This window comes from Notechis scutatus, chromosome Z (assembly GCF_049901735.1).
Source record: "Notechis scutatus isolate UNSWTSFEM ecotype Mainland chromosome Z, rNotScu1.2, whole genome shotgun sequence".
Classification (NCBI taxonomy): domain Eukaryota; kingdom Metazoa; phylum Chordata; class Lepidosauria; order Squamata; family Elapidae; genus Notechis; species Notechis scutatus.
In genome coordinates this window covers 114,834,431-114,857,766 of record NC_142025.1, presented here as the reverse complement: position 1 = coordinate 114,857,766, position 23,336 = coordinate 114,834,431, and the positions used below count along the sequence as shown (strand labels likewise).

Genomic DNA, 23,336 nt, shown 5'->3' with positions numbered 1-23,336 from the left:
CTCTTTTTCGACACTGGACTTTGCAACTGAATAATCCCCGGACGGACTGAACTAGTGTATGATATATGGACTGTTTGACTATGCTAAAAATCTTACTGGAATAAACTATTTAACTAGCACATTGTATCTGTTTTACTGAGTGTAAGCTACAACAACGTTTGTCTCACATATTTGCCTGCCTGCCTGCCTGCCATGCAGGTTCTGCTAGGGTGTATAACCCTAACACAGACAAAGAATGATAAGTATTATGATTTGAACTGAGATGAGATAAATAAAATAAAACTAAGAAAGTTAAAAGAGGGGAGAAGCTATATAGAAAATTGAAAATAGTAATAAGATATGGAATGGTATATAAAATATGATTTTTGAATTTGTGTCTGTACGAAGAGTTCTAACCCGGGACCAAGCAACTTTCAGAAAAGATGTTTTATGTTTTTATGTTTTATGTTTTGTTTGTTTGTGTATTGTCCTTGAAAATCAATAAAATTCTTATTAACAAGAAATATAATTTGAATAATAGAATGAAAGGGAGAAATAAAGAGAAGCTGGGAAAAGATATGAAGTTGAACAGATAACGTAAATATATATATATTAAATTGTGCCTGTATGGAAATGTGATAATTTGGAATTATTCTGTCTTTAAATAAGATGTACTATTGGTTTTTTCAGAAAAGATCTTTTATGTTATTATGCTTTGTTTGTTTGTGTATTGTTTTGTAAAAATTAATAAAATTTGTTTAAAAAATAATATTGGACTAAAATCCACACATGGTTGGAAAAATGACAAAAAAGCATATAGACTTGAAACCAGAGATATTTTTATTGGGAATTTTACCTGAAATATATAGTAAAGACTTGAAATACCTGATTGTAAATGTATTAAAAGCAGCTAGGATTGTATTTGCTAAAAACTGGAAAAATGGCAAAATACCAACACAGGAGGAGGCTATTAAGAAAATATTGGAATGTGCTGAAATGAGTAGATTGAAATTTGAAATCAGAGAACAAGATGATAAACAATTTTATAAAATTTGGGATCTATTCTATCAATGGTTAGACAATAAAACATGATAATGAAATATGCAGATTTTTAGAACAATGAATATATAAAGATGTATTTTTTATTATATCTACAAAATGATTATAGGATAGATTTGAGATGATAATATGAACTGTCATAATACAAATTAAGTAAAATATGGATTATCTTGTAAAACATGAATGAATAATAGTATAGTCAAATGATTGATTAACAATGATATTAACGTATTTAGGAATATTTGATTAACAATATGAGAACATATACAATGTAATTGTAATTGAAGACTACGAAGTGGAAGCACAAAACAGTTTGTAAACCAATCGACACACTGTATGCACATATATGGAAGATGGTTTGATGTTTTTATGTTGTGTTTGTTTATGTTTGTCTTAAAAACAATAAAACTTTAAAAAAAGGAAAAAAACACACCCAGAAAACCATAGACCAATCAGCCTAGCATCAGTACCCAGGAATATACTGGAAAAGATAATAAAAAAACAGATCTGCCAACATCTAGAAAAAAGTAAAGTAATAACGAGCAGTGAGGATGGGTTTGTTAAAAACAGATCATTCCAAACCAATCTTATTTCATTCTTCAACCCAGTGACTAAATTAGTGGACCAGCAAAATACTGTGGACATAATATATTTAGAACTCAGCAAAGCATTTGACAAAGTAGACCATAACCTACTTTTTAGTAAGCTCAAAAAAAGTAGAATAGATAGCACCACCACTAGATGGACTCGCAACTGGCTGGCAAACCGCACTCAACGAGTAGTCCTTAATGGGTCTAAGTCTACATGGAGAGAAGTAAGCAGTGGGGTGCCACAAGATTCCGTCTTAGGCCCAGTACTCTTCAATATTTTCATTAATGGCTTAGATGAGGGAATAGAAGGGGAACTTACCCAATTTGCAGATGATACTAAGCTGGCAGGAATAGGTAACCCCCAAGAAGATAGGCTCAAGATCCAGATGGATCTTGACAGACTAGAACACTGAGCTGTATCTAACAAAATGAAATTCAATGTAGAGAAAAGTAAAGTCCTACATTTAGGCAAGAAAAACAAAAAATACACATATAGACTGGGTGAAACCAGGTTAGCAGTAACTGTGAGAGGGATCTTGGAATACTAGTGGGCAACCAGCTAAATATGAGCCAGCAGTGTGTAGCAGCAGCCAAAAAAGCTAATGCAATCCTAAGTTGTATTAACAGAGGGATACAATCGAGATCAAGTGAGGTACTAATACCACTCTATAAAGCCTTAGTAAGACCACACGTAGAGTATTGCATCCAGTTTTGTTCCCCACATTATAAAAAAGGTGTTGAGACTCTAGAAAAAGTACAGAGAAGATCAACCAGGATAATTAGGGGACTGGAGGCTAAAACATACAATGAACAGTTGCAGGAAATGGGCTTGGCTAGTAAAGAGAAAAACCAGAGGAGACATGATAGAGGTCTTCCAATATTTGGGGGGCTGCCACAAAGAGGAAGGGGTCAATCTATTTTCTAAAGCACCTGTAGGCCAGACAAGGAATCATGGATGGAAACTGAACAAGGAGAGATTTAACCTGGGAATAAGGAGAAACTTTCTGACAGTGAGAACAATCAACCAATGGAACACCTTGCCCTCGGAAGTTGTAGGAGCAACATCACTTGAGACTTTCAAGAAGAGATTGGACTGCCATTTGTCAGAAATGGTGTAGGATCTCCCGCTTTGGCAGGGGATTTAAACTAGATGACCTACAAGGTCCCTTCCAACTCTGATTATCTGTTATCTGTTATGATTCCTGATTCTTGATGAATGTTTTTTTCCTGTCTCTTGATGAATGTATATTGAGAGTATTTGCACCGACAAATTCCTTGTGTGTCCAATCACATTTGGCCATTAAAGAATTCTATTCTATTCTATTCTATTCTATTCTATTCTATTCTATTCTATTCTATTCTATTCTATTCTATTCTATTCTATTCTATTCTATTCTATTTCATTTTACTTCATTTTCCTTTTACATTAGTTTACTTTATTTTCATTTCTTTTTATTATTTTATTTTTACTGTATATCAAATATACAGTATACTATACTATTTCTATAAATAATTCAATGTGGTAAATGTATCCAGCACACAACTTACTCCACTGGTAGCATTCATTTTTTACTACCAGTTGATTACAAAGAAAATTTGATCCTGTCAACCCTTCTACCATCCTATAAGACCCAATCTCTTCGTAGCTCAACCATTCTGCCAGAACTAATGAAGTGAATGAGAATGAGAAGTGAAATTTCTTCTTCCTCGTGGAAAAAAAAGTCCAGTTGCCTTTTAAAAAAAAATCTTTGAGGCTACCATGACTCCTTTGCCACAGAAACTGTAGCACCAGAATTTCCAGCTGTGCCAGGGATATAGTCAAGATTCCAACTAATGAGCTCAAGCAAATCAAATATCCAAGGCTGGAATCTTCCTCAAACAGCTTATTTATTGGATACATCATATCAGCACACTTAAATGGAAGACCAACTCTAAATATTTCCAAGGATTTCAGTATAATCAAAACAGCAAAGGATTCCCTCCCCAAGTGTTACTGGTCACATTATCCGATTAAATTAATTGGGAGGCTCTTTAGGCACTACCATCCTTTTTCATCTGACATTTGTGAAAATGACCTGAGTTCCCAAGAGATCAGTGTTTTGTCTGGCAATGCATTCCAACCTCTCCCCCTCCCAAACACACCTGAATAGCGTGTGGTACCTGAGAAATGAGAAATGGTTCCTGCCAGGTTCAGTTTGAAGTTGACAGATATTGGTTGCATCAAATTCTGCATCTTTAATGTTATTTGGAGGGTTGTGGAAGGGAACAGATTGCATAAATTGTGTAGTGTAGCATCGACTGTGACATGGCCAGCTGCTGCTTCTGCTTTTTTGATCAGATGTCATTCTGGTGTTTTCCATTGCTCCCCCACTAAAGAATTGTAGGAGTGGAGATTAATGTCAGACAGAAAAAAACAGGCACACACATCAAGGGTTCAAATAATCTAATTTATTGCTTAAAGTCCATGCAAAGGAATATACTCAAATAATGGTGATCCTTTTCTAAATTGCTGTTAAACTTACAAGAATCACAAACTCAATAAATTTTACATTTGAAAAAGAATTAACAAATCCAAAGTTCATATACTATCATTCTGTGTTAAAAAGAATTTATAATGCAAATCAGCTTTTTATTACATTTATGTAACGCTTTAGGAATTAAAACTATAAAAACCATGAAATGTCTCTGCAAACATTAGACTACACTTCACCCAATATCTGAAATATCCTAAGACAATAAGAAAGCTAGATGACCAAAAATAGTTCAGTCAAATGAATGTTTAATAATTGATATTACATAAGCACAAGCTAGATTTATAAGGTGAGAATTTATATAACTTGTGAGTAATGGTAAAAAATAAGGATAGCACAAAAGATTGTAACCAACTGACACACTGTATGTATATAATTGAAAGAGGGTTTTATGTTTTTATGTTTTGTTTGCATGTTTGTTGTAAAAAATAAAAAAAATGTTTAAAAAACATAGAAAGCTAGATGACCAAAATCAAATGTGTTGAAAAGGAGAAAACATTAGGTTAAAGAATTTTAAGAAATGTTGAAAATTTAGATTATCAGAGTTGGAAGGGACCCTGTAAGTCATCTACTCCAACCCTCCATCTAAGCAGGAGACCCTAAACCATTTCTGACATTTACTTTACTGAAAGGAAAGAAGCATGAGCACTGATTTTGAAATGTGCAATCATAGTAAATCTTAATAATCACGAACTTCTTACACAAACCTTTCTTTGACAGAAATAAAAACTTCTATGTTCCTATCACTGCTATGTTTCCTATAGATAATAGTATTTCTAGTGATATTCAGGAATTTTTTGAGCCAGAAAAAAATCACTGGGTGCACTAATGTCTCTTTGTGAGTTTCTCCCTCTGGTTGAGGTCAGGCCGGAAAACAATGATGTGGCATTTTGGCAAAAATATGCATACCAGTAAAGCAGCACTAGAGGCCAAGATGGAGAAGACCTCCACAGCTACCATGGCTTTTCCTTTTGTGCTCAGATAGGCTGGAAAGAAGGAGATCCACACACTGCAAAAGGCCAATATGCTGAAGGTGATGAACTTGGCTTTGTTAAAGCTGTCAGGTAATTTACGGGCAAGGAAAGCCACAATAAAACTGGCAACAGCCAAGATAGCCATGTAGCCCAAGACACAGTAGAAGAAGAAAGGTGACCCCTCATTGCATTGTAAAATCATTTCTTGGAGCTCTGAGTGCATGTCCAATTCAGGGAATGGTGGAGAGGTTGACAACCAAAGAATATAAATACATACTTGGAAGAGGGAACAGGAAACTACAATAGAAAAAGCCAATCTTTTCCCCACCCATTTCTTTATCTGAGATCCTGGTTTAGTGGCCATGAAGGCAATAACCACGGTGATGGTTTTGGCCAGTACACTAGAAATGGCTACAGAGAAAGTGATGCCAAACATTGATTGTCGGAGAAGGCAGGTCACTTTGCCAGGTTGGCTGAGGAACAACAAAGAGGAGAGAAAGCATAGCAGAAGAGAGGCAAGGAGGGTGTAGGTGAGGGACCGGTTGTTGGCTATGACAATAGGAGTGTCCCTGTGCTTAATAAATATTCCAAGAACCCAAGATGTCAACAAGAAGAAACAAAGAGCTGCTGAGGCTAAGCCAATTCCTAAGGTTTCTTCAAAAGTTAGAAAAACCAGCAATTTCAGGATACATCCTTTCTTTTCTTTATTTGGATAATGATCTTCTGAACATTCAAAACAATCTTCCATATCTGTAAGGAAAATCAAAGATATTTTTCATCTAAGCAATCCATATTATTGAGGGGTGCTTGGTATACTCTGAGCTTGCTTGTTTCCTTGCAAACATTTCATTACCCTAGCTAGATAACATCATCAATTCTAGGAAGGAGTGCTGTTTGCTGTCAGTTTATATTCTGGTGTCTTGCCTGTCTGTGTGGGTGGGGAAAGTCTTAGAGGTTTTTTGGCTTGGGTCTTCTTTGATGGCTCTTTGGCAGTTTCTTGACTGCCAAAGTATTGTTTACTTGATTGTTGGTCTGTGTACTAATACCACTCTATAAAGCCTTAGTAAGACCACACGTAGAGTATTGCATCCAGTTTTATTCACCACATTACAAAAAAGGAGTTGAGACTCTAGAAAAAGTACAGAGAGGAACAACCAGGATGACTAGGGGACTGGAGACTAAAACAGTTGAATGGAGAACAGTTACAGGAACTAGGCTTGGCTAGTCTAGTAAAGAGAAGGACCAGAGGAGACATGATAGAGGTCTTCCAATATTTTGGGGGCTGCCACAGAGAGGAAGGGGTCAATCTCTTTTCTAAAGTTCCTGTAGGCCAGACAAGGAATCATGGATGGAAACTGAACAAGGAGAGATTTAACCTGGAAATAAGGAGAAACTTTCTGACAGTGAGAACAATCAACCTTGCCCTCAGAAGTTGTGGGAGTGCCATCACTTGAGACTTTCAAAAAGAGATTGGATCTGTCAGAAATGGTGTAGGGCAGGGGTGTCCAACCTTTCACCTTCCCTGGGCCACATTAGAAGACGAAAATTTGGTTTGGGCCACACATAATTAAATTAAATAAATAATTAAATTAAATAATAAAATAAAATAAAATAAAATAAAATAAAATAAAATAAAATAAAATAAAATAAAATAAAATAAAATAAAATAAAATAAAATAAAATAAAATAAAATAAAATAATAAAATAAAATAAAATTAAATTAAATTAAATTAAATTAAATTAAATTAAATTAAATTAAAAATAAAATAAAATTATTATTTATTATTAATTATTTATTAAAAATTATTTATTTTTATTTTATAATTTTCCAGCCAAATTTTGCGGGTGGCGGGGAGGGGAAGAAAGCTCGCCCGCCTCACGCCTACATCTCCTTCTGCAAATGCAGCGGCGGCGGCAGCGGTGGCGTGGGCAGAAGCAGCAGCGGCGGGGGCGGCGGGGGCAGAAGTAGCAGCGGCGGCAGTGGCAGCAAGGGAAGAAGCAGCAGCGGCGGGGGCGGCGGGTGCAGAAGCAGTGGCAGCGGCGGCGGTGGCGGGGCAGAAGCAGCAGCGGTGGCGGGGCGGCGGGGCAGAAGCAGCAGTGGCGGAGGGGGCGGCGGGGGCAGAAGCAGCAGCGGCGGCAGTGGCAGCGGGGCAGAAGCAGCAGCGGCGGCGGCGGTGGCGGGAGCAGAAGCTGCAGCGGCGGCGGCGGGCGGGGGCAGAAGCAGCAAAGGCGGTGGTGGCGGGGGCAGAAGCAGCAGTGGCGGCGGCGGGGCGGGGGCAGAAGCAGCAGCGGCGGCAGCAGCGGTGGAGGCAGAAGCAGCAGCGGCGGGGGCAGAAGCAGTGGCGGCGGCGGTGGTGGTGGGGCAGAAGCAGCAGTGGCGGTGGGGGGGCAGAAGCAGCAGCGGTGGCGGGGGCAGCGGGGGCAGAAGCAGCAGCGGCGGCAGGTGCGGTGGGGGCAGAAGCAGCAGTGGCGGCAGTGGCAGTGGGGCAGAAGCAGTGGCGGCGGCGGTGGTGGCAGGGGCAGAAGCAGCAGTGGCGGCGGGGGAAGCGGTGGCAGAAGCAGTGGCAGCGGCGGGGGCGGCGGGCAGAAGCAGCAGCGCGGGCGGGGGTGGCAGGGCAGAAGCAGCAGCAGCGGCAGAGGCAGCGGGGGGCAGATGCAGCAGTGGTGGTGGCGGGGGCAGAAGCAGCAGCAGCGGGGCGGCGGGCCGAAGCAGCAGCGGCAGAAGCGGCGGCGGGGCAAAAGCAGCAGCGGCGGTGGCAGCAATAGCAGGAGGTAGCGGGATGGGACTTTTGGGCTTCAGCTGCCCGCCTTTTCTGTTGCTCGCCTCGCCCCGCCTCGCTCCTGCCTCTCCTCCTCCTCCTCACAGGATCTTTCATGAAGGTTGGGGTGGGTGTTGGGCCGCATTACGAGGCGACCTGGGCCGCATGCGGCCTGTGGGCTGCGGGTTGGACAAGCCTGGTGTAGGGTCTCCCGCTTGGGTGGGGGTTTGGACTAGATGACCTACAAGGTCCCTTCCAACTCTGATTATCTGTTATCTGGTTCATCTATGCTGATCTGGGTGCTCATTACTGGTGGAGAGCTGCTGGAGTCTTTTTGTTCTCTTTGGAGCTTATTGATTGCCTTATTTGCATAGACTACAGATGTTGTTAATGTCTGTATGTCTACTGATGGCTGATTTGTCAGAGTGTCAGGCCTCTATACATTCCCTGGCATTTTTGGACTTGGCCTGGTCTACTATTGTCATATTTTTCCAATTGAAACTATAGTTGCATCTGTCTATATGTTGTGAAATTAAAGAATTTTCTTCATGTCTTCTGATCATCACTTGGTGTTCATGGATGTGCTCTGCCATCTTCTGCCTGTTTGTCCTACATAGTGGTTCTTGCACTTCTTACATTTATGTTGAGATGACTGGTTTTTTTCTTCTGGAGTTGCTCAGCCTTTTGATTTCCTTAGGATGTTTTGAAGGGCTTTAGTTGGCTTGTATGATTCCATGCAGTTGAATAGTCTGCTGGTGGTTTTTGAGATATTCTTGACATATGACAATGTAATTCTTTTTAGGGTTTGAGTTGGTGATGCTATACATGGTTGAGTTATCAGAGAGTTTTTAATAAAATTGTTGGAATGTGTTATATAGATGCTCAATTTCCTTAATCTGCTGTTCTGAGTTGCTGCTGTGTTTGGGCTCATTTTCATTGGATACCCATACAACTAACAGCAAACAACACTCCTTACTGGCATTGATAAGGTTACCTAGTTAAGGAAATAAAACTTTTACAAGAAAAGAAAGAAGATCAGAGTACCAAGGACTCCTCATTTCAACCCTGAGCTTCAAATATTCTCATTTCTTAGTATTCAATATTATTGAAAATCATCTTATTAATTTTATGCAACCAATTAATTTACTAAAATTTGCTAAGAATTCTTAGCCTACCATTTTGATTTGAAATCTTCCCTTCTGGGCATGGAACACAGTCATAGCAGCAAAACTGATTCCCCTCAATTCTTTTCTTCCAGCATCCAGGGAAACAAGGGTCATTGCAATGAGAAAGTGGAGGAATCTGGTGATAAACATAAATGGTTTTGAAATTGGAGATATTGAAAACAGTTTTTTTTTTTTCTTTATGGAGGAAAATTATTATTTTTTTATTTTCCAAAGACTAGATAAAATGATGTAGGAATTTTTTAAAAAGTAGAAATTAGAATGATGTACAAACTTTCCTGCTTGTAGGAAAGGGCAAAAAAATAATAACACTTTATGACAATCACATGGAAGAGAATACTGAATTTACTAGTTTCATCCACAACTTAAAATGATGTAGAAACCACAATTATGTGGAAAAGGTCCTGTTTGAAGGGAAGGGAGAGTACCCAATTTCACAGACTGACAATTTCATGGAAACATTGCCACTGTTGTGATTTCAAATGGAAATTCAAATCAAATATACAAACATGGCTTTTATAATACCATTTTGTCAATTTAATGAGTTCTTGATCAACAAACAACATTTGAAAAGAATACTCCACTGTTTCTTTAAAATCCAGGAATCAGATTTTGAAAAAGACTAGATTCCATATGGGATCATAATGGATTAAGGCATGGACAGTTCACTAATTCGATACTTGGTTAAAAGCTGTATTCCATGCAATCATATCTTCATCAATCCATAATTCCTTTCCTTTTGGAGCCTGTAGATCCATCTTTCCAACTCTAACTCTCTGAAAGGATCTATTAGGAAATGTGACCAAGTTGGTGATGTCGAATCCACCTGTTGTTTCCCCTTTGTCATTCAGGAACACTCTCTCCCCAGCTGAATTGTTAAAAGAAATCCCTTGAAGAAATGAATGGAGCTACTTGAAAGGGAATAGAAGAGAGATATGGAAGAAAACAACATATTCAAGTTTCATTCACTCATTCTTCCCATTCCAATAACTATTATTAAATATGTACACTTAGAAATTTAATAATCCCCTTGCATCGAAATGTCCATGTCCACTCTATTATTTATTTGATATTATTTTAAGGAAATATAACAATGAACAGAAGAATGAAAATAAGCTTTTTGAATTATGTCGCTTTATCCAATTAAGTTTACTAAAATACCTAATTCAAGATAGATAATATTTACTCATTGGTACAAAGCATTTTGAGAGTCTGAGGTCTGACTAATTTCCAGATTTTAGAATTTGAGACACAAGCTTTCTTTAATAGATAAATGAGAGTTAGAGATTATTGCAAACATGAGGCTGTTTCATACTATGCATGCCACATTGAAAAAGGGCCAGCTATTTCTCTAAATATCTGGTAGAGACAGAAAACTCAACTTGTGACTCATGAAAAATTTAATGAGCCACACAGAATGTTCTTGGAGAATTGCTTATTTTTGGAAGTGATAACAAAAAGTAATATGAATTATCATTTTAACTATTATTCTGCAAGCCATCAGGAGATTTCTCAAATAACTCTTATCAACATGCATACCATCATTTTGATAGTTGCTTCTCAATAATCTGAATAGCAGAATAACCAAAGGACTGAATAACAACAGAAATTGGGGGGGATTTTTTGGTATCTATTTTATACAAAACAATATAACACAGTTGGAAGAGACCTTGGAGGTTTTCTAGTAAAACAGCAGGCTCAAGGGGAAGAACATAAAACATTTCAAGCAAATGGCTGTTCAATCTCTTTATAAATATTCCCTATTATGAAGCACCCAGAACTTCTAAAGGCAAATTTTTCCACTGATTAATTGTTATCACTGTAAACAAATTGTCCTATTTCTATGTTTTTCACATAGTAGATTACACATGCAAAATATATTAACATTTTTCAGAATGGGTTCAAAAGATAATTCTACTTTAAGCTGCTCATTGAAAGTCCATTGCAAAGGGAATACCTGCCAAGGCTGCAGCTGTGGAAGATCAGGGTTTTTACCCATCATAGTTTTCCTCCTATTGAACATCAATATGTGTAGAGACTGCAAAGCATGAGCCACAGCATAAACAGCATTGTAGACACTGTAGCTTTGGGCAGTCATTTCCATTTCAAACACAGGTGCAGGAAGATCCTCCAACTTCATCTCCTCAGTGCATTTCTTACTATGCATTCCTTGTAATTCTGGCTTTGGAAATGAACAATCAAAGGACTGTTCCCAAACATCTTGTCGAAACCCATCTCTGTAGTCTGAAACAGGATTTATGGCCTGAAGAAATTCCCTGAAACCTACAACTGCTCTGGAATGAACAGTGAAGGAAATAGCCCCATGGTACATCTTTAGATCCGAACTGATTTGAACGCCTGACAGTACAAAGTCAATCTTTGCACTCATGATCCACACCTTTCTTAATAATTCACTTTTCTTGTTTTCAGGGTCTACCAGAAATGTTGCAAATCTTAGCCACATAATTGTCCAGGATTCTCCATAGGCCAGAAATACATTGGATTTGCTATAGAACATATTAATAGAAATTATTGAGAATTTTTGATAAAATTCTAGGAAACCTTCCAAGTGGATTTTTTGATCAAGCCTTTCTATAAACGATGAACATATTCCATTTTCAGAAAGTAAGGGGTCAATTTTTTGTAAGAATTTGTCTCCATTGTTGTTATCAACAGAAAATATACCAATCCACGTCCACCTGAAATGACGAAGCAATTGGATAATCCCAATGTATTGATGGTCCTTTTTGGGAACCATGAAATAAAGTGAAGAGAGCTTACTGGTCTGAAATTCCTCTTGGGCTAATGAGCCGAATGTCAGCTAAAAGAAAGTCCAGTAGTATTCTTTAGAGTCTTTTCTCTAAATTTTCCTATCTTGTTTTCATACAAAATATATCCAAGGAACATTCCCCCCCCCACCCCCCAGCATTCTTTAAAGTATATAGAAACAATTTTTTGGAAATATTTCAAACATAGATACTAGATCAATTGTTTTAATAGAAACAGTTCAAATCTTCCCTCAGGAATGGAATATCCCCTGATACTCACTTCCTGTAACTGGCATTGTAACTTCAGAAAAGAATACCAAGCAGGAGACCTTAAGCCATGCACAACATCTTAATATCTAAACCTAATCGTTGATGCCTATTCATTATTCCATAAGAACAATAAGATTAAGAATTTTCTTCTCAACCCCTTCAGAACTTACTTGTGGAATCTTGAAAAATCCTGTAATTTCAGCTACATAAAATGATGTGACAAAATCCAGTCCCCCAATGATAGCCATGAGATTCTTCTGGATATCACATTTGTAGTTAGGGACAAATTCCTGGGATTTGAAAAGGAGGTCCAAAGTGGTGCGATAGGTCATCCTTAGGTTGTAGTAACTGTCATAGATGTGGAACCCAAGAGTGATATTGGGTAAGATCTGGGAGTCCTCGTTGATCTCCTTCACAGCAAAAGCCAAAGCAAGGATGTGCTGGTAGAATTTAATTATTAGACTGCAAATGATTTAAATACCACAGTTGAAAAAGGAAGTTGATCATTCTCAATAGGTGACATAATTTCTGTATGAATATCAAGCATTTCTTTCTCTGATGAAAGGAGGAAACTAATAGATTTTCTAAAATGGTGAATAATTTCAACTATTTCCATTTTTTCTTTTTCTATGGTATTTGCATAATTTGCAACAAATAACTGCTACAAGAAATAAAAATAGTGCATTTTTCATGATACAAAATGTATTTTTAAACATTTTTTTCACCAAATACAATATGAACAATTCTAGAATGTATCAGTCATTTATTTTATGTGTTTTTTATAAGATTAGTGATACATATTTTTTAAAAAAAATATTACAAATGTTGTTCAAAAGGTGTTTTGCACTAAAGTTACATACATTATATGACAAGCTTTACCATAAGGTAAAGAAAATTATTTATGCTTCCATAACTAGAAATGTTTGTAGGACAGAGAGAGTTAGAGTAGATATAAAACCTACATTTATGCTGAAATCCTTTTACTCTCATAAGCAATTTTGGGAAAACTAATTAAGATTAGAAAAAGAAAACCTTACTTTGGTACATCATAAGAGGTTATACTAGGATATTCCTTAAAATGTATTTCAAAAAGGTTGTAAATTATGCGGGACACCATCCCACCAATGATGAGGTCCCCAGGTTGGTACCACTCATGTGGAACAAGGAATGCATCACTTGCAGGGCAGCTCAGAGTCACTATTTTCTTCACCATTAAAATCAGGAGGAGAAACATCTTTACTCTTGAAAATGTCTCTGACTTTCATCCTATTTTAGAGGAAATATTGTATTATTCCAATTGTTATCCAGTGATTAATTCAAGGTTTATATCTGAGTGTTCAGTAGTGAGACAATCCACTACTGGGTATTTGGAGATCCACGAGACTGAAAATTTATTTCTTTAATGGCATCAGGGTTTGAACAGATATTCTGCCAGTGGAGAATAGAGGCAGGGAACACATTGCCATGACTGTGACACACACCCATCATTATCCTTGTGCCAATCCCTTGGGGTTCAAATTACATTGATTGTTGTTGAACTGAAATGGTCTTCTCTGCAATCTTGAAAGTTTTTACCTAGTGGAGAAAATATGGTGATTCCTGTAGGAGATGATTACTTTGTTTTTGGTAGAGAATAAGTGGCCAATGTTTTTAAATTACTAAAAAAATTGCAGAGGCAAATTTCCAATACAAAATACACAGGTTATTTGAAGACCTATCTCTTCCTGATAAGATCCATGAGATCCAGTAGAGCAGGGAGCATGGAATTTTGTGGGTATTCTCCCTTAATTAAGGACATCTGGTGGGACCCAGAGGAAGTGTCTTCTTTGTAATGTCTCCCTCCCTTTGTAATGTCATCCACATGGAGATTAGATTGGTTCCCATTTTGACACTTTTTTGCAGGGGTATCAAACTCAATTTCATTGAGGGCCGCATCAGGGTTGTGTTTGACCTCGGGTTTTTATTTTTTTAAGCAGCTCAGAGACACAGAAAGTGATTGGGTGGTCATAGACATTCTCTTAAATGAATAAATAAAAATTCTTCCAAGTATGTCATAAGGTTTATTCCAGGATGTTCATTAAATTTCAGTTTATAAAACTGGTGAAGTATGTGCCACCCATAATGAAAACAGAGAAAGCATCACTTGCAGAGTAACCAGTTTCTATCTAAATTAGATAGAAGTTTACAATAGTTTACAATAGTTTACGAGTTCTTGACCTTTTGTACTGTATTGAAAAATTCATAACTATCTTCCCTGTTTTAAGTATCTATCTCTTTTTCTTTATATTTTAATATTTTTTTACTATTAAAATAAGTAAACTATGTTTTTCAAATCCTTAGTGGAAAAAAGATATTTTACATTTTAAAAAAATGGAAAAAAAAATATTATAAAAAATAAAAAAAGAATTTTATAAAAAATAAAAAAGAACTTTAAGATTGAAAAAAAATTTAAAAAATTAAATTAAAACTGATATTTAACAGTTGAAAAAAGATTAAAATTGGTATTAGAACGTTAAAAATTGAAAAAAAGAAATTGAAAAATTTGAAAAGTATTTTTTTTCTTAAGAAAGGACATTCAGGAATTTTTAAAATCTAAGAATTTTCCAGAGTTTTTGAGCCTTTATGAATTAATAGGTACTTTTATTGTTGGAAGTCTCAGGCTATTTTCTAAGAGATGATTTGCTGTTAGCCCTATACTACCTGACTTGAAAATTTACCCCTTTACTCACTGTGCAGAAATGTTTTGTACTTTTTTACTGCTTTCCTGCCCTTTGGTTGCCTGTTCACTGCCACGTTTTTTAAATAAGAGGTGCTGATGTGTACACTCTGCTTTGCTGGTCCACCATTCTGCTATCAGCTGCTGCAGTGGGTGCTGTTGATCAGTTAGCCCTGTCCACCAATCTCAGCCATTGCTTGTCCACTGAGTAGCCCTTAGTTGCTGCTCAGTGTGCTTCACTCCACTGCCACATAGGACTGCACTGCTACTGCTCAAGCTGTCATGCTGCACAGAGCTGCTGGTCTATGCCACAACTACTCAGTGGCCTCTGTTTGCACCACACTGGCTCAACTCACGTCAGTCTGGGCCACTGGGCTGCCTCTCCACTGGGCCACATCTCAGTTAGGCTAACACTCAGTTGGGCCACCTCTCAGTTGGGCCACCTCTCACCTCTTTGTTCAAGTAGTACAAGTTCTTCTTAACACTTCCTGTAGCTAATCTTGATGTTCCCCTCTTGACATAGTTTGTAATCAGAGAGAGATATATACATTTTTTTTCTGATTTGAGCTGAATTTCAGCAGATTTTTTTTAAAATGCCAGTCTTCTTATTGTAAACTAATTCAAATTACTCGTTGTTATGATCATGGGTCACCATACACTTTGAATAAAGAAAGAAAAATATGTTTCTTTTCATTACACTACATTTCCCATATTATCTATATATGATAACAGGGTGCTTCAGAAACAGATGTATGGGTAGAGTGAAACTTATATAAGATTTATATAAGTTTCCTATAGAAAGCAGTCTCTCTTTTTTCAACCCTTCTGCTAAACTAGAAAGACCACATTGGGTACTAATTCCTCTTTGTGAGTTGCTCCCTGTGGTTGAAGTCTGGCCGGAAAACAATGATGTAGCATTTTGGCAGGAATATGTACTCCAGTATGCAGCACTGGATGACAAAATTGAGAAGACCTCCACAGCTACCATTGCTTTTTCTTTTCTGCTCAGATAGGCTGAAAAGAAGGAGATCCACACACTGCAAGAGGCCAACATGCTGAAGGTGATGAACTTGGCTTCATTAAAGCTGTCTGGTAATTTACAGGCAAGGAAAGCCACAGTAAAGCTGGCAATTGCCAAGATACCCATGTAGCCCAAGACACAGTAGAAGAAGAAAGCTGAACCTGCATTGCGCTGTAAAATCATTTCTTGGAGCTCTGAGTGTATGTCCAATTCAGGGAATGGGGAAGATGTTGCCAACCAAAGAACACAAAGACACAATTGGAAGAGAGAGAAGGAAAGAACAGTACAGAAAGCCAAACTATTCCCCACCCATCTCCTCATTTGAGATCCTGGTTTAGTGGACATGAAGGCAACAACCATGGTGATGGTTTTGGCCAGTACACTAGAAATGGCTACTGAGAAGGTGATACCAAACATTGATTGTCGGAGAAGACAAGTCACTTTGCCAGGCTGGCTGAGGAAGATCAAAGAGGAGAGAAAACAGAGCAGAAGAGAGACAAGGAGAGTGTAGGTTATGGATCAGTTGTTGGCTTTGACAATAGGTGTATTCATTTAGATGGTGTTGCTCTCTCTTTAATGTTTGAAGAGTCCCTTTTGTGAGCTCTTGTGAGAGGTGCTGTTTTGCTTTGTTTTCCCTGTTCGTGACTTCTGTGTTTTAAAAAATTGAGAAATATGGAGAGGTGGCAGAGATGAAAATAAATAAGGAATAACTAATTTATATAATAATAATAATAATAATAATAATAATAATAATAATAATAATAATAATAATAATAATAATAATAATAATAGAAATAGAAGACTCAGAATAGAATAGAATTTTTTATTGGTCAAGTGTGATTGGACATACAAGGAAATACTACTTGATATGGAATAAATTCTACAGCTGGTTAAAGACAAGGGGTAGAAATTAGAGAAAAAAAATGAATGTTGTTATTAAAAACAGAGATGATGTATAACTTCAATATTATATGATATTGCAGTATAAGTATTCTTATTAGAAAATACAGCATTATTTTTTTTATAGTACTAGTTATGGTTCTTATTCTTTGTAAAAACAGATTCAAACAAAATGCTGTATTCAAAAATGTTTAAAAAAAATTTAAAAATAAAAAAGGAATGGATAGTATAAAAATGATGAACTTGTCTCTGCAAATATTGGACATCATTTGAGCAAAAATATAAAATATAAAAACAGGGAACAAGAAAGCTAGATGACCAAAATCAAACTCAATGGATGTTTTGAAAAGAAGAAAGGACATGGTAAAAGAAACTAGAAAAATTATGATCACATGGCAATATCAGCATTTCTTTTGGAATGTGCAAATTATATATTTTAATAATCATAAATATCATACAAAAAATACTTCTTTGTCAAAAATAAAAAAATAACTCTTCCTATAAGTTTATATACAGTATTCTTTCTTCAGATAGCACATTTTCTATTTCTTTTTTAGGTAATTTCTCTGACCCAGTAATATCACATAATGAACTACTTTCTCTTTGTGAGTTGCTGCCTGTGGTTGAGATCAGGTCTAAAAACAATGATGTAGCATTTTGGCAAGAATATGCATACCAGTAAAGCAGCACTGGAGGACAAGATGGAGAAGACCTCCACAGCTACCATGGTTTTTTCCTTTTGTGCTCAGATAGGCTGGAAAGAAGAAGATCCACACACTGCAAAAAGTCAACATGCTGAAGGTGATGAACTTGGCTTCATTAAAGCTGTCTGGTAATTTACAGGCAAGGAAAGCCAAAATAAAGCTGGCAATTGCCAAGATACCCATGTAGCCCAAAACACAGTAGAAGAAGAAAGGTGACCCCTCATTGCACTGTAACATCATTTCTTGGGACTCTGTGTGCATGTCCAACTCAAGGAATGGGGGAAATGTTGACAACCAAAGAATACAAATACATACTTGGAACAGGGAGCAGGAAAGAACAGTACAAAAAGCCAATCAATTCCCCACCCATTTCCTCATTTGAGATCCTGGTTTAGTACCCATGAAGGCAATAACCATGGGGATGGTTTTGGCCAGTACACTAGAAATGGCCACTGAGAAAGTGATGCCAAGCACTGATTGTTGGAGAAGGCAGGTCACTTTGCCGGGCTGGGTGAGGAAGAAGAAAGAGGAGAGAAAACAGTGCAGAAGAGAGACAAGGAGGGTGTAGGTTATGGGCCAGTTGTTGGCTTTGACAATAGATGTATTCCTGTACTTAATAAATGTTCCATGTATCCATCAGCATAAATTACTTGGAAGTTCAGGTTTTGAGTCCACAATAAAACTCTCTGAAAAGAGTAGATATCACAGAATATGGCTTCCTCTCTATTGCAATTCCTCTCTAGATTTGCCTGTTTCATTGGCACTTAGCTACTCAAAAAATTAGTCTAGAACAGGGAAGCAGATGAAAAGCAGATAAATACTATGCATTTATCATTCATAGTAAAAAGCAACAACATACTTTTAAAAAATCAAGTGTACTTGTACCGCAACTTCCCCCTTGTACATTTTATTAGCAATTGTGCAATTCAAAAAGCATTTAAACACCAGACATTTATTTTTTCATAAAAAAACAAAGTAATTATCTCCTACAACAATCACCATATTTTCTTAACTAGGCAGAAACATCAAAGACTGCACAGGCTATTTCAATTCAACAACAATCAATGTATCTTGAACCCCAGGGATATTGGCAAAAGGATAATAATGGCTGTGTCTCAGAATCATTGCTACAAATTTCCTCCCTCTGTTCTCTTCTGCCAGAGTATCTGTTCAAATCCTGATACTATTCAAGAAATATATTTGCAGTTTTGTGGATCTTCAAATAACCAACAGTGGTTCTCTGATTAGGCCCACTCTCAGATATAAACCTTGAATTAATCAAGGTATTAGCTATTGGAATAATACAACCTTTCCTGTAGGATAAGATGAAAAAGACAAAGACATTTTCAAGAGTGAAGATATTGTTCCTCCCAATTTTTCTGTTGAAGAAAATAGTGACTCTGAGCTGCCCAACAAGTGATGCTTTCCTTGTTCAACAGGACTGGTACCAACCTGGGGATCTCATCATTGGTGGGATAGTGTCCCACAATTGCTACAACATTTATGAAAATAATTTTAAGGAACATCCTTATATAACCTCTTCTGAAGAACCAAAGTAAGGATTTCTTTTTCTAGACTTAATGTGTTTCCCTAAATTGCTAAAGAGAGTAAAAGGCTCTCAGTATAAAAGTAAGCTTTACATTTAATCTAAATCTGTCTTTCAAATGTTTTTAGTTATGGGAGAATAAACATTTTTCTTTACATTGTGAAGTATTTGTCATATAATGTATGAAACTTTGGTGCAAAATTTTTTTTGAAGAACATTTAGTAAGCTTAAGGTAATATTGTTTTTTTTTAAATCTGTATTGTCACTCTGAACAAAATATACATACAATAAATGATTGATACATGCTGGAATTGTTCATACTCCATTTTGGGGGAGAAAGTTAGAAACTAAATGGAATTCCATGAAAAAGACTTTTTTTATTTCTTGTAGCAGATATTTCTTGCAAATCTTGTAAATACTGTGGAAAAGCAAATTTGAACTGTGTACAAATTATTCAGTATTTAAGAAACCTATTACTTTCCTACTTTCCTCAAAGAAAGAAATGTTATTTCACATAGAAATGATGCCACTGCATGAGAATTTGCTAACTTCCTTTTTCAAGTGGGATATTTAAATCATTTTCAGTATAATAATCAAAGTCTACCAGCATATCCTTGCCTTGCCCTTTGCTGTGAAGAATATCAATGAGGACTCCCAGATCTTACCTAACATCACTCTTGGGTTCCACATCTATGACAGTTAAAAACAATTCCTGGATGACCTATCGCACCACTCTGGACCTACTTTTTAAATCCCAGGAATTTGTCCCTAACTACAAATGTGATATCCAGAAGACTCTTATGGCTATCACTGGGGGACTGGATTTTCTCACATCATCTCATATAGCTGAAATTATAGGATTCTTCAAGATCCCACAGGTAAGTTCTTAAGGGGTCGAGAATAAAATTCTTAATCTTATTGTTTGTATGGAATAATTTAATGGGCATCAAAGATTAGGCTTAGTTTTCTGTCAAGATGTTCTGTATGGCTTAAGGTCTACTACTTGCAATGCTTTTATGAAATGACAATGCCCATTACAGCAATACCTGAGGGAAGATTTGAACGGCTTCTATTAAAACAATTGATCTAGTACATGTCTTTAAAATATTTTCACACATTGAGAACATCTTCAAAATAACAGAATTGGAAGGGACTTTGGAGGTCTTCTAGTCCTATAAATTTGTTACTATATTCTTAAAAGAATTCTAGAGGAAAAATGTTCCTTGGATATATTTAGAAGAAGAAGAATACTTTATTGGCCAAGTGTGATTGGACACACAAGGAATTTGTCTTGGTGTAAATACTCTCAGAATACATAAAAGAAAAGATACATTCGTTAAAAATCAAGAATTGTAATGTACAACACTTAATGATAGTTGTAGGATACAATCAGCAATCAAATCATACTAGGAAACAGTCAATATAAATTGTAAGGATACAAGCAACAAAGTTACAGTCCTACAATCACAAGTGGGAGGGGATGGGTGATATGGAGTGATGAGAAGATTAACAGTAATAGTAGTGCAGACTTTGTAATAGTTGAACAGGTTTGAGGGAATTATTTGTTTAGCAGAGTGATGGCTTTCGGGGGAAAACTGTTCTTGTGTCTAGTTGTTTTGGTGTGCAGTGCTCTATAGCATCAATTTGAGGGAAGGAGTTGAAACAGTTTATGTCCGGGATGTGAGGGGTCTGTAAATATTTTCACAGCCCTCTTTTTGACTTGTGCAGTATACAGGTCCTCGATAGAAGGCAGGTGGGTAGTAATTGTTTTTTTCTGCAGTCCTAATTATCCTCTGAAGTCTGTGTCTGTCCTGTTGCATTGCAGAACCAAACCAGGCAGTTATAGAGGTGCAGATGATAGTCTCAATGATTCCTCTGTAGAACTGTATCAGCAGCTCCTTGGGCAGTTTGAGCTTTCTGAGTTGGTGCAAAAAGAACATTCTTTGTTGCGCTTTTTTGATGACTTTTTTTAAATAATTTTTTTTTAAGATAAACATATACAGACAAAACATAAAAATATAAAACCATCTTCATTTTATATACATACAGTGTGTCAGTTGGTTACAAATCTTTTGTGCTATCCTTTCATAGTCATTACTCACAGTTTATATAAATTCTCACATTGTCAAACCCACATATGCTTATATATTTATCAGTTATTAATCATTCATGACTAAACTATTTATTCCATCATTTGATACCTAATATTCTAGATTTTATTATGAAAATTATATTGTACTTTCATCCAATGGTTTTATATATATATATATATATATATATATATATATATATATATATATATATATATATATATATATATATATATATAATATGTTATATCAATCTATTAACTTTCTATTACAAGATTTGCTAGTCTATTACATTACGATGTCTTTTTATCCAACCATTGATAAAACAAATCCCATATCATGTAAAATTGTTTATCTTTTTCTTCTCTAATTTCAAATGTCAATTTACTCATTTCAGCACAGTCCATAACTTTCTTAATAACTTCCTCCTGCATAGGTATTTTTTCATTTTTCCAATTCTTAGTAAATACAATACTAGCTGCTGTTAAAACATTCACAACCAAATATTTCAGTTCTTTATTGTACTTTTCCAGTATAATTCCCAATAAAAATATTTCTGGCTTAAAGTCTATATGTTGTTTTATCATTTTTCCAATCATGTGTGGATTTTAGTCCAATATCTTTTAGCGTCAAAGCACGTCCACCACATATGGTAATACGAACCAGGTATCTGATGACATTTCCAACATTTATCCAATTTGTTCTTAAACATTCTCTCAATTCTCATCAGGGGTAAATGCCACCTGTAAAACATCTTATAAAAATTTTCTTTATAAGCAGTTGACATTGTCATTTTATAATTTTGAGACCATAATTTCTGCCATTTCTCTAAATCTACCCCATATCCAAAATTTCCCCCCCAAGCAATCATCATTTCTTTAACTGATACCTCCTCCAATTTAAATTCTAATAGATGTCCATAAAGTTTTTTATTACATTTTCATCAGCACCTATCAAAATTTTATTTAAGTCAGTCAACTTATCATAAATGCCTTCTAATTTAATATCTTTATGAAATCTAGATTGTATTTGCAAATATGAAAATAAATTCATTTTTATACCTTGTTCTTCCAATGCTTGCATAGATTTAAGTTCACCCTTTTCATTCAATATCTCACCATATCTAACTGTTTGTTCCTTTTTATATATTATTGGATAAGAAAAAGCTTCAATGGTCAATATCCATAATGGAATTTTAAAGTAAAATTGCTTTTTTATCTTCTCCCAATTTAAAAACAATGCTTCTCGAATATAACATCTTCTAAAATACCCCTGTGTTTTAGTTCCCTTATACCAGAGGAAAGCATGCCATCCCAACAGCAAGTCATGTCTTTCTAAAGTCAATAATCTACTGTTCCTTAATGTTATCTATTCCTTTACCTACATCAGGTTTGTCGCCTGATAATACAATTCCCAGTTGGACAAAGCAAATCCTCCTCTTATTCTTGCATCTTGTAACAGTTTAAGTTTTATTCTCGCTTTCTTACCCTGCCAAATATATTTCAACACAATTTTATTCAAATCTTCAAAAAACTTTCCCTAATCAAATTGGAATTGTCTGGAATAAGTATAAAATTCTAGGCAATACATTCATCTTAATTGTAGATATTCTCCCAATCAATGATAATTGTAAATTTTCCTATTTTGTCAAGTCTGTCGCAATCTGTTGTTTGAGTTTAAAGTAATTGTCCTCCTTCAATGTACTACATAGTGGTGTAATATATATCCCTAAGTACTTAACCTTATTTGTGACCTGTATTTCTAAAACTTCCTCCAATTCTTTCTTTCATCTTGCTAACATGCTCTTTGTTAATATCTTTGTTTTATCTTTATTTATTTTCAAACCTGCTACTTTTCCATACATTTCCTAATATTTTTGATGTTAGGTGTCCATTTTAGGTCATGTGATATAGTAGCACCTAGAAATTTGAAGGTCTCTACTGTTGATACTGTGTTATCTAGTATTGTAAGAGGTGGTAGTATGGGAGGGTTTCTTCTAAAGTCTATCATCATTTCTATGGTTTTGAGTGTGTTCAGTTCCAGATTATTCCAATTACACCATGAGATGTATAACCTCCTGTCTGTATGCAGATTCGTCGTTGTCTCGAATGAGACCAATCACTGTTGTGTCATCAGCAAACGTCAGTATTTTAACAAATGGATCATTTGAGATGCAGTCATTGGTATATAGGGAGAAGAGAAGTGGAGAAAGTGCACAGCCTTGGGGGAGGGGGGGCTGTGATGA

The 23,336-nt window shown here is 36.2% G+C and overlaps 1 protein-coding gene and 1 pseudogene across 1 annotated transcript; both read right to left on the bottom strand.

Moving 5' to 3' along the window:
• Positions 1–4,972: 4,972 nt before the first annotated feature.
• Positions 4,973–10,621, bottom strand: LOC113428331 (vomeronasal type-2 receptor 26-like; annotated as a pseudogene).
• A 271-nt stretch (positions 10,622–10,892) lies between these two features.
• Positions 10,893–11,834, bottom strand: LOC148129145 (extracellular calcium-sensing receptor-like). The gene has a single exon (XM_087946155.1). The coding sequence runs from the start codon at positions 11,832–11,834 to the stop codon at positions 10,893–10,895; it is 942 nt and encodes a 313-aa protein (XP_087802281.1).
• Positions 11,835–23,336: the final 11,502 nt, after the last annotated feature.